At 47.5% G+C, this 13985-nt stretch overlaps 1 protein-coding gene across 2 annotated transcripts; it reads right to left on the bottom strand.

The window, feature by feature from the left end:
* Positions 1 to 535: 535 nt before the first annotated feature.
* GINS4 (GINS complex subunit 4) lies at positions 536 to 12836 on the bottom strand. Of its 2 annotated transcripts, XM_060276417.2 has the most exons (7): positions 12733 to 12836; positions 11656 to 11742; positions 10296 to 10409; positions 9694 to 9791; positions 8860 to 8948; positions 2923 to 3013; positions 536 to 1191 (listed from the first exon to the last, which is right to left on the bottom strand). In XM_060276417.2, the coding sequence occupies exons 1-7, from the start codon at positions 12799 to 12801 to the stop codon at positions 1095 to 1097; spliced, it is 645 nt and encodes a 214-aa protein (XP_060132400.2). In that variant the 5' UTR covers positions 12802 to 12836; the 3' UTR covers positions 536 to 1094. The 2 variants fall into 2 exon arrangements, with proteins under 2 accessions (XP_060132400.2, XP_060132401.2); XM_060276418.2 differs by lacking the exon at positions 11656 to 11742.
* Positions 12837 to 13985: the final 1149 nt, after the last annotated feature.

Raw genomic sequence — 13985 nt, 5'->3', positions numbered from 1 at the left:
AAAATGGAGGGCACAAGAGAAGGGGACAACAGAGGACGAGATGGTTGGACAGTGTTCTTGAAGTCACCAACATGAACAAGCTGCGGGAGGCAGTGGAAGACAGGAGTGCCTGGCGCCAATGGCCCATGGGGTCACGAAGAGTCGGACACAACTAAACGACCAAACAACAACAATATACCATCCCTTATCCAAAGATCACCGGACACTTCACAACATAAAAATACAAAATGAGAACACAAAAGACAGTTGATCTAGCTCAGTATTGCCTCTGCGGACTGGCAGCAGACCCTCCGGGGCTTCCACAGAGTGGAACCAAGCAGCTTAGAAAGAGGGCAGGGCATTGAACTGAGGGCCAGAACAACTCCCCTGCGGACATCTCACCCACCAGGAATCTGCTTCCAGGACCTTTGTGTGCCTGGCAACTGCTCTGCCCCTGACCTATGGCCCTGCCCCAACACCCAGTGTAAGGGCAGCACTCATGCATAGCTAGGGATGGATGGAGAACACCCTTGAAAGAAGTGGAAACAAAGGACCCTCCTGGAACAAGCTGCTCTGCTTTAATTCCTGCCTATGGCCTCAAAAGTTGTTTCTGGCCCTGCAAGAAGCGGCTGGTGTTTTCTGATGTCACCCAGGGAGCTACTGCAGACGTTAAGCTGAAAAGGAAGGGATGCTGGGCCCAGTTGGAGGAGGCACACCTTCCTTCCACGCACACTTGGCAGGCACAGTCCTCTCAGCTGAGGAGAAGCTTCTGCAAGAACTGGACAGCAATGCCCAGGACAGGTCCAGTGAAACACTGCCATCTTCTGGAGATGCAACAGAACAGCAGCCTTGCCTCTTTCTGAAGCCAGACTGCTTGAGAAGTCAAGCTTCTCCACCTCCAAAATCCTCTTTCCAGGGATAACAGCCCTTTTTTCCTGTCTTCTGGGGACATTCCCCCTGACATGATCTCAAGTTGCTATTTTAGCTTCATCAAGAGTTGTCCAGACGCCAGCAAGCAAAGGGAGGTGAATTACCAGGTTACCAGCCAGTCCTTTTGATGTGGGATAAATCTTTGCTTCAGCATTTGCAAGAATGTCCAAGCATCTCCATGCTGCTTATATGAGCTGAACTGCCCCAGAAGCCACCAGGGGAGCAATGGTTCGGTATCTGATCAGATGCTGAGAGTCTTCATCCAGATCAATCACATATTCTCTGAAAGAGACAGGCCATAATAAGGTTAGGTAAGTGTAAGGGGGTGGGCTTACAGGGAACATCAAATCCAGCTCTTCTAATGGCTCAGACAGCAGCGGAAGGACAGGGGACAGGAAGGAGGAAGTGAGAGGAGCGGGCCCCGTGGGGCTCAGACAGTTTACAAGAGCCCTTCCTGCAGCCTGGGATATCAGAAAGGAAGGTGGGGCCAGCAGAGAGTTCCAGTGGGGAAACAGCAGAGGGGCGTCCTTTCAAATTCACCCCGGAACTGAGGCAATCAACGGCTCGCAAATGCAGGGGGAGGAGATTTGGGGTCCCCAAACTACTCTGCTGGGGGAGGAGCCGAAAAGCGCCATTGGGAGAATCTGATAGTACTGAATAGACATGTTTTCGAGGAAGCTCTTGCATTGTAAATAACTTTCACAATAAAAGTATTAAAGACAAGATGGTTTGGAGTGTCGTTGCTCGAGGGTAGCCAGCAACCGCCTTGGCAGTAAGGTTGCAATCCTATGGACATGTACTTTTGAGCATAGTAGGAGTGTTGGATTGATTTGCATGCTAGTTACTAGGAATTTATTAAACTCAACTAGGGCACTAATTTCCATCTCCACTCTCCCTGAGGTCTCTGTGAAAATATATTTTCAAATGTCAAAGATCTGCAAATATTTACACACACTTACAACAGGGTGGAGAACCCATGTTGCTCTGTATATTGTTGGACTCCAACTGCCATTCAGTAAGCTTCGCCAGGAATAAGGTGGGAACTGTAGGCCAACATCTAGAGAGCCACAGGTTCCCAATCCTCTCTCAAAAATAATCAAGCCTTTCCAAACAGAAGGACTGGAAGCCTCACAAATCAGGCTTAACGCCTGTGACATATTTAGAATCATAGAGTTGGAAGAGACCACAAGGGCCATCCAGTCCAACCCCCTGCCATGCAGGAAGCACCATCAAAGCATTCCTGACAGATGGGTGATATGATAGCCATGGTCAAATATATAAAAGGATGTTATACAGAAGAGGGTGAAAGGTTGTTTTCTGCTGCTCCAGAGAAGCAGACACGGAGCAATGGATTCAAGCTCCAAGAAAGAAGCTTCCACCTAAACATTAGGAAGAACTTCCTGACAGTAAGAGCTGTTCAACAGTGGAATTTGCTGCCAAGGAGTGTGGTGGAGTCTCCTTCTTTGGAGGTCTTTAAGCGGAGGCTTGACAGCCATCTGTCAGGAATGCTTTGATGGTGTTTCCTGCTTGGCAGGGGGTTGGACTGGATGGCCCTTGTGGTCTCTTCCAACTCTATGATTCTATGATCATCATTTAGAAAATAACATTTAAGACAGCAGCTGATGGGAGCCAGCCAACCACCTTTAGTGGTTTAGCTCAGCCCCAGTGCGCAAAGCCCAGGAACTCGCTACAATCCTGCCTGTTGCTGTAAGCCGCTAGAGGTTTCAAAAAGGCAAAAGGATATGCCTAATATCAGCCGCAAGTGGTCTTAAGGAAAAGCTTCTCTTTTTCAGAAGTGATGCACCTTGTTGGAGGTTCCTCGGGAACAACGGCTTTAACAGGAGTTTGTGGTTTTAATTCTGTCCTGCTGGGGTGGGTTGGAGTAGTCGCCTTAAACACCTGGAAAGCACTTCTCTCGGGAGATATTTTTGATGCTGGTGTTTGGGCTCTTCCTTTCCTTTTTGGGGTACTGATAAGCTCAGCAAGCGCCATTCTTGGGAGTCTCTTTCCTACCTCTGCTCATCAGTCTCTGGTTCCACCAGGATATTCTCCTGTCTCTCTTTCACCCGCAGGAATACGAAGGAATCCAGATTCGGTTTGGGAACTGTAAGGAAACACACAGAGAGGGAAAGGCTTCTCTATCAAAAGTGTCTGCAAAGCACTCCTCCAAGGTGAGACTGTCATCACATTATCTGGAAGTGAGCCAGATTTACTTTTCTGGAGACTTCAATGAGCATGACTAACAAGTACAATTCAAAGTGGGGACTGGGAAACTGAATATCAGAATGACGGAATATTCCTGATGAATTGCTTTACAGTACAACCAAAAAGCCTTATATCCAAAAGCCTTATGAATTCCTGACAGATGCTTTGAAAAGTAATCACATCCCAAATAGATGGGAATTCCCGGAAGGAGTATCTTTTAGTATAAATTAAGAAACAAAGGTGCAGAGATACATCGGAAGTGGAGAAATTCTGGAGAAAGTCTTAAAAACAACTAGGAGAAGCAGAGCCCTTGACAGGAGAAGGGGAGGAAACTCCCAAGGATACAGCTGAAAAATAAGAAGAGATACAAAAGCAACAAGATTCATAATTTGATAATTAGAAAGATACCAAAAAGTTGAGAAAAGAGTAGAATAAGCAGGAGAAGATATTATGTTAAAATAAGCCAGAAGAGGAAGTTGAGGGAAGTCGTATGGAGGGAGGGGGAAACTGGGGAATGATATTATTGTTATATAATGTGACATTTTGATGTTTAAAAATGTAAAGCCCAACAATTTTTAAAAATGAATTTTAACTTTCTTTAAAATAGTGGAGAACTTTAATTTGATTGATATTTGGAGATTTAAACACCCACTGGACAGAGAATTTACATTTTTCTCAGAACTGTATTGGTCTAGCAGAATAATCAACTCTGTATGGATCTCTAGAGCATTATCAATACAAACCAAAAAAACAGAGATACAACCAAGAACACTTTCAGACCATAGTTCAATAATACTTGAATTAAAAGGAGAAAAAAAATATCCTGTTTCGATGGAGATTAAATGAAGGACTTTTAGATAATCGAAATATTTTACAAAAAGCAGAAAAAGCCCTGGGGGATTATTCTGAATTAAATTTAAATCAAGAAACAGATATAACATTGTTCTGGGATGCCAATAAAGCTGTAATGAGAGGCTATTTTATCCAACAAAATGCCCACCAGAAAAAGATTAGAGAAGGACAAAGACAGAAATATTGGAAGAATCGATTAAAAATAAGAAAGTTGGTTAAAAAAACTGGGAAAGAATCAATAAAACATACTAAAGACGTTACAATATTCAATGATAATAAATCAGGAGATAGAGTGGAAAATAAAAAGGATGAAACAGAATTTTTTTGAATATGCCAACAAGCCAGGTAAGTTACTGGCATGGCAGTTAAGGTAAAACCAGGGCGCAAGTTTAATATACAAATTAAATATAGAGGGAAAAGTAATAGACAATCTGAAAGATATAAGACTGCAGTTTGTAAGGAATTATACAGATCGATACAGAGCATGTACTGAAAATAAAGAGAAAACTGAAGAAAATTTAAGGACAAAATAAATTATCAAAAATTCCAATTGAAAAAATGATTTTAAAAATGTGCCAATAATGGTGCTGGAGGTGCAAGATGCAGTTAAATAAGCTAAAATAGGTAAAATGCCAGGACAAGACGAACTGTCAGCAAAGTATTATAAAAAAATTACAAGACTTTCTGGTACAACTGCTTACAGATGTAAAGAATGAGATTTTAAATATTGGGAAAGTACCAAAGTCTTGGAAAGAGGCCTATATTACTTTGATTCCAAAGCTTTTAGTCAAAAATTACAGGCCGATTTCTCAATTAAATAATGATTACAAATTATTTGCCAATATACTTGCAAACCGAATGAATGGATTTAATTCATCATGATCAGGCTGGAAGGACAACATAAGGATTATAATTGATATTATAGAATATCTGGAGGGCAGGAATGAAAAACAAGCAGCAATAATGTTTATAGAGAAGGCCTTTGATAATATTTCATGGACTTTTATGAAGAAAACAATAGAAATGATGAACTTTGGGGAGGCATTCAGTAGAGGTATTAAAGTAATTTACTCAGATCAACAGGCTATGCTGATTGTGAACAATGTGATAACTGAAAAATGCAAAATAACAAAGGGGACAAGGCAAGGGTGTCCCCTGTCACCATTATTGTTTATTTTAGTATTAGAAACCCTGGTGAGAAACATAAGATCTGATGAGACAATAAGAGGAAGAATGTTAGGAAGAAAAGCATATAAATTAAAAGCTTTTGCAGATGACCTTGTGAATACTGTAGAACAGTGTTTCTCAACCTTTTTTGGGCCAAGGCACACTTGTTCCATGAAAAAAATCACGAGGCACACCACCATTAAAAAAGTTAAAAAAATTAACTCTGTGCCGCCCTATATCCTATATAATAAAGTCCCTATGTCTCTGCATCCAGATTCCCTGTGTCCCATTTTCTGCGCTACTGAGCATGTGCCCCAGGGACACAGGGATTGGACGCAGAGACTGCACGCACGCACACACACACGCTCTCCCCACCCCACCCCCACCCCTCTGCCCTGCACTGGCTGAATAAGCAGTTAAAACAGAGGCCACCAGGTGGAAGGCAGGAGCAGGCAGCAAGGCCCCTAAGCAGGGCAGGCCCTCTCTCAACGTGCCCAAGGGCCTGAGGAGGAAGCCGGGATGACCAAAAACCGAGGCCCCGGCCTCTCCTCACCAACAGGCCCAAAATGGAGGCCCAAGCAGCGCAAGATAAAGCAGGCCACCAGTGGAAGGCAGGAGCAGGCAGCAAGGCCCCTAAGCAGGGCAGGCCCTCTCTCAACGTGCCCAAGGGCCTGAGGAGGAAGCCGGGATTTCCAAAAACCGAGGCCCCGGCCTCTCCTCACCAACAGGCCCAAAATGGAGGCCCAAGCAGCGCAAGATAAAGCAGGCCACCAGTGGAAGGCAGGAGCAGGCAGCAAGGCCCCTAAGTAGGGCAGGCCCTCTCTCAACGTGCCCAAGGGCCTGAGGAGGAAGCCGGGATGACCAAAAAATCGAGGCCCCGGCTTCTCCTCACTAACAGGCCCGAAATTGAGGCCCAAACAGCGCAAGCAACCGGGAGACCCCCGCTGGGCCGGAACAGCCAGGAAAGGCGTGGGGAGGCCACCGAATGCTCAGCGCCAACCAACCGTGGGACCCTCAGAAAGCGCCGGGGTGGGCGCAAGCCCCCCGGATGGCAAAGCTCCCTCCCGGATGCAGCAGGTGACTGAAAAACAGCCGCGGAGGCCAACAAAAGTAGCAGGAGCCACCCCCACCCCCCGAAAAACTGGGCGTACACCCCGGAGCAGCCGGGATCCGCACTCCAAACACAAGCTTCGGAGGGGGTAAAGGAATAAATACCCCCCGCACCCCCCAGCCGAGCCCGGGTTGTAAAGGTAAAAAGGGGGGGGGACTTTGGCTTGGGGTTTGGGAACGGGGGGGGGGAGAAAATTAGGGATAAATTAAGGATCAAAGGGAGGGGGGAAGGAACAATCAATTAGACAAGGAATAAAAGCCCCCCACGCGCCGCTGCCACCGAAAAAGGCCGAATGTTCTAGCGCCCGTTTATTTTATAAGTTGACTCTGTATTTCGGTTGGAAAGTTTTTGTATTTCTTCTTTTTTGTAATTTGTATTCATACAGTACATATTGGAAAATAAAAGAGTTTGCTTTAAAAAAAAATCCACCACGTTGCAATCATGGGTTTTGGCATCCAAGAATAAAGTTGCACATTACAGGAGGCAAATTATGCAAAGCACTCCTCCTCTAAATGTGTCCCACACTCTGTTCTTCTCTCACTATAATGAATTTATAATTTGAAATAAATTGCTAATGTAATGCTGAGCTAATGCAAGAGCCCCCAAACCTGGTGGGGCTATCAATGGTCCCTTGATCTTTAATGGCACAGCTGCCCTCGCACTTCTGGTGAAACTCTTCTAGAAATCATTGCTGCCTAGGAACACAAGAACTGCTGCACTAGGTCAGACCAAGGGTCCCATCGCCGACAGCAAGGACAGGTCCCAGGGTTCGGAGAAGCGCTGCACAAGCGCTTCTCCGAACCCCGGGATGTTCTAGCGCCCGTTATTGAACGGGCTGAAATACACTAGTTGACTATATAATTATGACTGTAAGAAACACTTGCCAATTGCTGTGTTGGTTGCAATCTCCTGCAATAAGGCTTCACAAGCCGCTGATTTCTCTGCCAGCACAATCCTTTGCTCAGCAAGTTTCAGGTTGAGCTCATCCAGCCAGCTTCTTTAAGTTTGTCTAAAACCACCCTCCCGTGGTGGTGGCTGTTGACAGCTGCGCTCGCCCTGCGTCGTGACCCGGCTGGCTTCCTTTCCGGCGGGTCAGCGCTGCCTATTGGCGGATGCCAGGCACGTGACAATGCAATTCGCGCTTTTTGTCGCGGCACGTCGCGGCACACGAGCTAGCGTCTCGTGGCACACTAGTGTGCCGTGGAACAGCGGTTGAGAAACGCTGCTGTAGAAGATCCCAAGAGCAGTATACTAAAGGTTTTGGAGAGGATCCAGGAATTTGATCAGGTATCAGGTTTCAAATTAAATAAAAATAAAAATAAGCTCTTGGTGACAAACATGACAGGACAATATAAAAAGGACTTACAACAAACTACGGATTTAAATATAGCTAAAAAAGTTAAGTATTTAGGTGTATGGTATACCGTACAGCGAAGAATATAAATACAAAAAAAATACAATTGTGTAAATATTTGGAAAGAAATAAAGAGAAACCTAGAGATTTGGGGAAGGATGGATTTTTCTTTTTGGGGATGAATATCACTGATAAAAATGAATGTATTGCCAAGAATGATATTTCTATTTCAGTCAATACCCATGATCAGCGGTACAGGACACTTCAAGGAATGGCAAAAAGATCTTTCCAGATTTATATGGCAGGGGAAGAAACCAAGGAAAAAATATAAACTGTTAAGAGACACTAAGGAAAGATGGGGCTTCACGCAGCCAGATTTAAAATTATTATTATGAAGCAACCTGCATCTGTTGGCTCAGGGAATGGATAATTTTGAAAAATGAAGGTATTTTAGATTTAGGAAATGATAACAGATTTGGATGCCATGCATATTTATGGTATGAAAAAGCAAAGGTACATTAAGGACCGCATGGAGACTATGTGGTAACTTCCAGACATTGCTCTGATCCCCAACTCCCCACCTGCCCAATCCAGCTTGGCAGTGGTCAGTGATGGTGGGACCTGGAGCCCCACAACAGCTGGAGAGCATCACAATCCAGCTGGAGAGCCAATGAAATTCTGGGCTGCATCAAGAGGAGTATAGCATCTACATCAAGGGAAGTAATAGTACCACTGTATTCTGCTCTGGTCAGACCTCACCTGGAGTACTGTGTCCAGTTCTGGGCAACACAGTTTAAGAAGGATACTGAAAAACTGGAACGTGTCCAGAGGAGGGCAACCAAAATGGTCAAAGGCCTGGAAACAATGCCTTATGAGGAACGGCTTAGGGAGCTCCAGAGAAGCGGACACGGAGCAATGGATTCAAACTACAAGAAAGAAGATTCCACCTAAACATTAGGAAGAACTTCCTGACAGTAAGAGCTGTTCGACAGTGGAATTTGCTGCCAAGGAGTGTGGTGGAGTCTCCTTCTTTGGAGGTCTTTAAGCAGAGGCTTGACAGGCATATGTCAAGAATGCTTTGATGGTATTTCCTGCTTGGCAGGGTATTAGACTGGATGGCCCTTGTGGTCTCTTCCAACTCTATGATTCTACATTGCCAACCCTGTAAGCCCCTCGGAACAAGGACCTGCCTCTTAACTTCTGCAAAGCCACATGGTGGGGAGTATTTGGATGGCCCACTGCCAAGTCCGGCCTTGCTTACCAGACTTCAGGAGATCCATCTTCTGCAGGTTGGGAGGCATGTGCTTCAAGGCCACATTTCTGAGATGAGCCTCAATGTTTGCCATGTACCTGCAAGAAAGTCACAGTCGTTGGCTTTTCCTGGGAAAGGGAGAAGCGTCAGAGCGGCACAAGCATGCAGCCATCACAAGAACAAGGAGCACCACCCAAGAAGCAGGGGGTCTCCTCCTTCTGCCCCTCCCAAACTCTGTGTGGGGATGGGATCTCCAAATAATTCTCAGCTCCTTTAACCTATGGCTTGGGGGTATTGCAGCAGCTTAAAGGTGTGGTGCAAAGGGGGGGGGTCTTGTGCCTGTGTAGAACTCAGCAGGGAGGGGACAAAGTGAGAATTAGCTAGCCCCATCCACCATTGTCTCTGGCCCCACCTTCCACCTTCCTAGTCCCAACTCTTACCAGCTACCATGGCATCCTCAGATGCTTTTAGCTGGCTGGATCGGTGGCAATGCGTACCTGGACTGAGAGACATGGGTATGGGGTGTGTAGAAAGCTTTGGCTTTTGCACGGTTGGAATCTGCCAATGGTATTCACATGAGCTGTGAGGCCCACCACTGGAAGGGCATCCATGAGGGAATGTGCCCCCGCCACTATAGAGCATGCTGTTGTTAAAGACACAGGAGCAGGCCAGCCTTTCTTTCTGATCAGTTGGCAATCCTAGTTTTGTGTCTGTGTGTTTTTGGCAGCTAGTCTGGGCCACCTGGAAGATGCACAATACAACTGAAATTAAGAACACAGAAGTGAGGGCCAGGAGCCACCCATTGCTCTCACTTTCCTGCCTCCCCATGGCCCGCCCACTCACTCTTTGGCAAAGGCAAACTCTTCCGGTGATAGGAGGGCTGGCTCCCCCTCTGCCCGAGTCTTCTCCTTCTCCAGGACATGGGGAAAGTATTTCTCAATCTGCAAGTGGAAATAAATGGCGTAAGCCTGCTAAGCAGGCTACATGCTGCAACAGACTTGGACATGGCGATAATAGAAAAGGAACCTACGACCTCTTGCATGCAAGGCCTGCTCTCTGCCCCATGAGCTCTGCCCCTCATTTGATTGCTACTGCTGTACACATAAATGATTCCTCTTCTGAGGACCAGCAAGTTTCCAAACATTCTTCAAAGACTATCCCATGCATAACATATTACAGAGGTTACCAAGGCTAGCCCTCCACGGCCCTTGGCCCCCCTTTAGCCTCCCTGCGCACTCTGTCTCTCTCTAGAGAGAAGGGAGGCTGGAAGCATTTGCCAATTCTGGCTGAAAAGATGAGATATCATTCTCTACCTTACTAAGTTGTACGACAGGTAGCAGAAAAAGACACACAAAGAAAGTTGGTGTGACATGTGACCTCTCACAGCAACTCACCTATTTAGAGCAGAAAGGAGCACCTCTAAGCAAAACATAGCTGGCCCTTACCTTCCGGAGGCGACAGCGCAGGTAGCTGCTGAGGATGTAACGGATCCTCTCGACCTCCATGCGGTGAATGCTGACCTTGAGATCACCTTTCTCAGCCCGTTTCAGATTTGCCTCCTGTCACACAAAATCAGAAGTTTTGCACCGAGGAAGAAGGCAGAGTTGGCCAAACCCTTTTGTCTGCACAGCTGCAACCTTCGCTCACATGGAAGGATGCAGGGGGAGAAATGGGAGCCCAGCTTCCAGCTGTTCCTATTCCTTGGTCACGCCAGTGTGATGCAGTGTGCCTCCTTCAAAGTAAGACACAGACTCTCTAACATGGGGATAGAGAATCAAGACATACACCCTTAAGGCAGGGGCAGCTAACTCATAGCCTGAAGGTTACGTACAGACCCTCTAAAGTTTTTTTTACCGGCCCCCATGAGACCTCCTGAAATGTGTCAATTACAAAAAGATTTTTTAAAAATAGCTCTTATGGGCCTTCCCACTGTGAGGCCATAGAAATTTTGTGCTGACCCCCTGCATTTTTTAAAAAAAAAGTAATACAAACGGCCACCTTTCCTGGCTCCCTGTGCATCAGCAGAACATGCAATTGGCCACCCACCCTGCCCCCGTTCTGCTCTCTTCTGGGTCCAAAAGGACCCACATGCTGGCAGTTGTGTGTCAGCTGGATGTATGCAAAATTGTTGCCGCCTGCAATTACCCTTTTTTAAAATAAAAAACTACAACAACCCTGATTGCTTCCTTACGTTCCTCACTATGATGAGAAATGTTTCTGGTCCTGTAAACCCACCTAACTTTCCCATTTGAAAAACATATGCAAGTATTAGACATACACCTCTCTCTATGCATAAATTAAATTTTTTTTTATACAGGAACCCTATCCCCACCAAAAGGTCATTGTGGCCCCCCAATATCTGTCCACTTTAAGGGTTTTTTTGCTGACCATTCCCATGCCTCCTGCTCTGATTCTGTGATGCCAAAGGAATTTACTGGCCTTATACTGACTCAAACCATTGGTGCATACTGCCGTGCTCTGTCTTGTGTCCAGTGACTGGCAATGGCTCCCCAGGGTTTCGGACAGGGAATATCTCCAGTCCTACCTGTGATGCCTTTGAGGACTGAACCTGGGACCAGACTCTGCATGCACCTTAGGGCTACAGCCTTTCCCCACAATGTAATGGGGGTGTTTTTTAGATAGCCCAACGTCAATTTTACATGTGGCCCCCAGAAGGCTGGCTACCTGCCTGCAGGTCCATGTGGCCCTTGGCCCTCAGAGGGTTAGCCACGCATGCCTTAAGTGTTCATCTGGGCATGGCTTTTCCAAAGAGATACAGTCCTTCCTTTCTGCCCCACATATTACCATGTGCTCCAGTTGCTCGACCACACAGTCCACCACTTCTGACTTGCTCTCCAAAAGCTCAGGGGAAAACATCTCATTCATCCAGGCCTGGAGAGCAAAAACAGCCAATGGGCATCTCGGTGGTGGTACAAAATTTCCCAGCCTCCTTTATAACACTCTGAATTCAAGGTCCTTACAAGACTTGAGTCACAGTCCCGCTGCACAAATTTACATATGCACACAGATGCAAATTTAAGTCATGCTTTTCAATGGATTTGTGGGAGAGGCTGGGGGTGTCATTGGTTTCCTCTGCTTTTGTTCTTGTTTCTCCTTATGTCTTTTGTGGTTTTATCTTGTGTTTTTGTGCTGTGAACCACCCTGAGGTGTCTGGATATAGAAATTTAGCAAACAAACAAGTAACACATACTATATAAGTGCACGCACATACTCATGGACATTGTTTTATCTAAATAAACAGCTTTGTGGGTTGTTGATTTAGTAGCATACAAGCAATGAGCGTTTCAGGCGCATCACCACTGGGCACCACCCTGACCCCAGAAGGGGCTGGAAAAGAGGCACTCAAGGGTTCTTGCCCGGGTAAATCTTGCGAAATGATAAGAGAACATAGAGCTGCCTGCTGGAAGCCACCGGAGGGGAGAGGTCTCTTGGGCTCGGGTCCCGCCTGCCGGTCTCCCCAAAGAGGCACCTGCTTGGCCGCTGCGAGCAGGATGCTGGGCAGCTGCAGGGCCGGATCCGGCCATCTCTCCTTATGCTGCTGGGCCAGGGCCCCCGGCCCCCGTCTTGCTCCCCCGCTCTTGCGCCGGGAAGCCGAGAGCCTCGCGCGGCCTGCCTTGTCTCCCTGCCAAAGGGAACGAGAGGGAGTCTCCCGGCGCTTCCGGCTCCGGACGGAGCTGCCGGCTGGTTCGCTTTGGCAGAGGCCCCTCCGACTGGGGGCCGAGGAGCCCCCCCCCCTCGACGCGCCTCCCGCATCCGGCCTCTGCGGCGCCCGGGCCCAGCTGCAGCCCCGCCGCAGAGACGCTTCCGAGGAACCGCCCCGCCCCTCCGGCCGGGGACCCAGGCGTCCGGCGCCTCTCCCACCTGCTGCAGGCTCCGGAGCAGCTCCGCCGGGGTCAGCAGCACCTCCTCGCCGCCGCCCGAGTCCGCCATCGCGCCGCTCCCGCCTCAAGCACCCGGCCCCGCGCGGGAAAAGCAAGAGCGCCCCGCCCCTTATGAATATGCACGAGGGGATTCCCCGCCCCTTAAAGGCGCCGCCGCCGCCGCCGCCGCCTCGCCTACCGGGAGGGAGCGGGGACCCGAGACCTGTCGGGGAAGCTTAGCCTCTTGCATTGCTGCCGCACTGATCCCCGGAGCAGGAGAGGAGAGGGTGGCAAGCGAGCGCGAAGAAACGCGTGCACATTTCCGTGTAGTATATTATTAATTAATTAATTCACCCGTAAGAGGAGATCCTGTACAGAGGATGGCTTGCTTCATGGGATCAGGAAGAAAGGAAGTAGCAGAGGTGTCCCATGATCATATTATAAAGTAGTTGCTTCTGCGTTAGAAATTACAGCTGGGAGTGGTGTCTTTGTTTTCCTATGTATTGCTTATCAATTAAAACAAAAAGGTGAACAAATTTGTATCCTCAAAGTGTGGCTCAGAGAAATAAGTTGAAGAGCCGCTGCCCGAGGCGCAGGATGGGGAGAGAACACCCAGCAGCGCCTCTTAACTCCCACCTCATGCCGTACAAGTTCGGGGGCACAGAAAATAGCTTGGGATCTACTGGGAGATCTCTGGCTGATTTGCAGGAAAGCGGCAACCAATTCCAACTCATTGTGTATAAGCAGTGATAGCAAAACAACTTTCCCCATCTAAAATAGCTAACTGAAACGAAAAAAAACTAAACAGGGGCAAACTTTTGTGTGACAAGGCTGTGAGATCAGTTCAATAATGGTTTCCTGTCAAAAATTCCAACTACACACATGCAGGATCACAGGTACAATCCAGAGTGAGTTGTTGTCCAAAACACCTGGAAGGTACTAGGTACCGTGTTTCCCCCTTTTTAAGACACCGTCTTATAACTTTTTTTCCTCAAAAAAGCACAAGGTGTCTTATTTTCAGGGGATGTCTTAATTTTTCATTAGGTTTTTATTTTATTTTATTATGGTACCTTCTGTTGCTCGTTGGTCTTATAAGGCAGGCAGGAAGGGTGGAATTTGCAGAGACTGGCTCTTGGAATACAGGAAGGGAGGAAAGTCTATCCGCTGCTGGGTGCTCCGCGGGCGCCGAGGCCATGCAGCCCACAACATTCCGGTGGGGCGGAAGGGGGCCAGCAGCGCTCCCGCCGCTGTCCG

The sequence above is a fragment of the Zootoca vivipara genome, chromosome 6 (assembly GCF_965207765.1).
Source record: "Zootoca vivipara chromosome 6, rZooViv2.hap1.1, whole genome shotgun sequence".
Classification (NCBI taxonomy): domain Eukaryota; kingdom Metazoa; phylum Chordata; class Lepidosauria; order Squamata; family Lacertidae; genus Zootoca; species Zootoca vivipara.
The sequence above is the reverse complement of the archived record's forward strand: the minus strand, read 5'-3'. Positions and strand labels throughout refer to the sequence as shown.

What these genes read in the sequence shown, in the direction of transcription:
- GINS4 (XM_060276417.2), bottom strand. Translation starts at nt 12,801, where the DNA reads ATGGCGGACTCGGGCGGCGGCGAGGAGGTGCTGCTGACCCCGGCGGAG. An exon ending in TGCTCCGGAGCCTGCAGCAG is followed by an intron (nt 11,743 to 12,732) that starts GTGGGAGAGGCG and finishes TTTGCTCTCCAG; the next exon opens with GCCTGGATGAATGAGATGTT. An exon ending in GATGGATCTCCTGAAGTCTG is followed by an intron (nt 3,014 to 8,859) that starts GTAAGCAAGGCC and finishes GTTTCCTTACAG; the next exon opens with TTCCCAAACCGAATCTGGAT.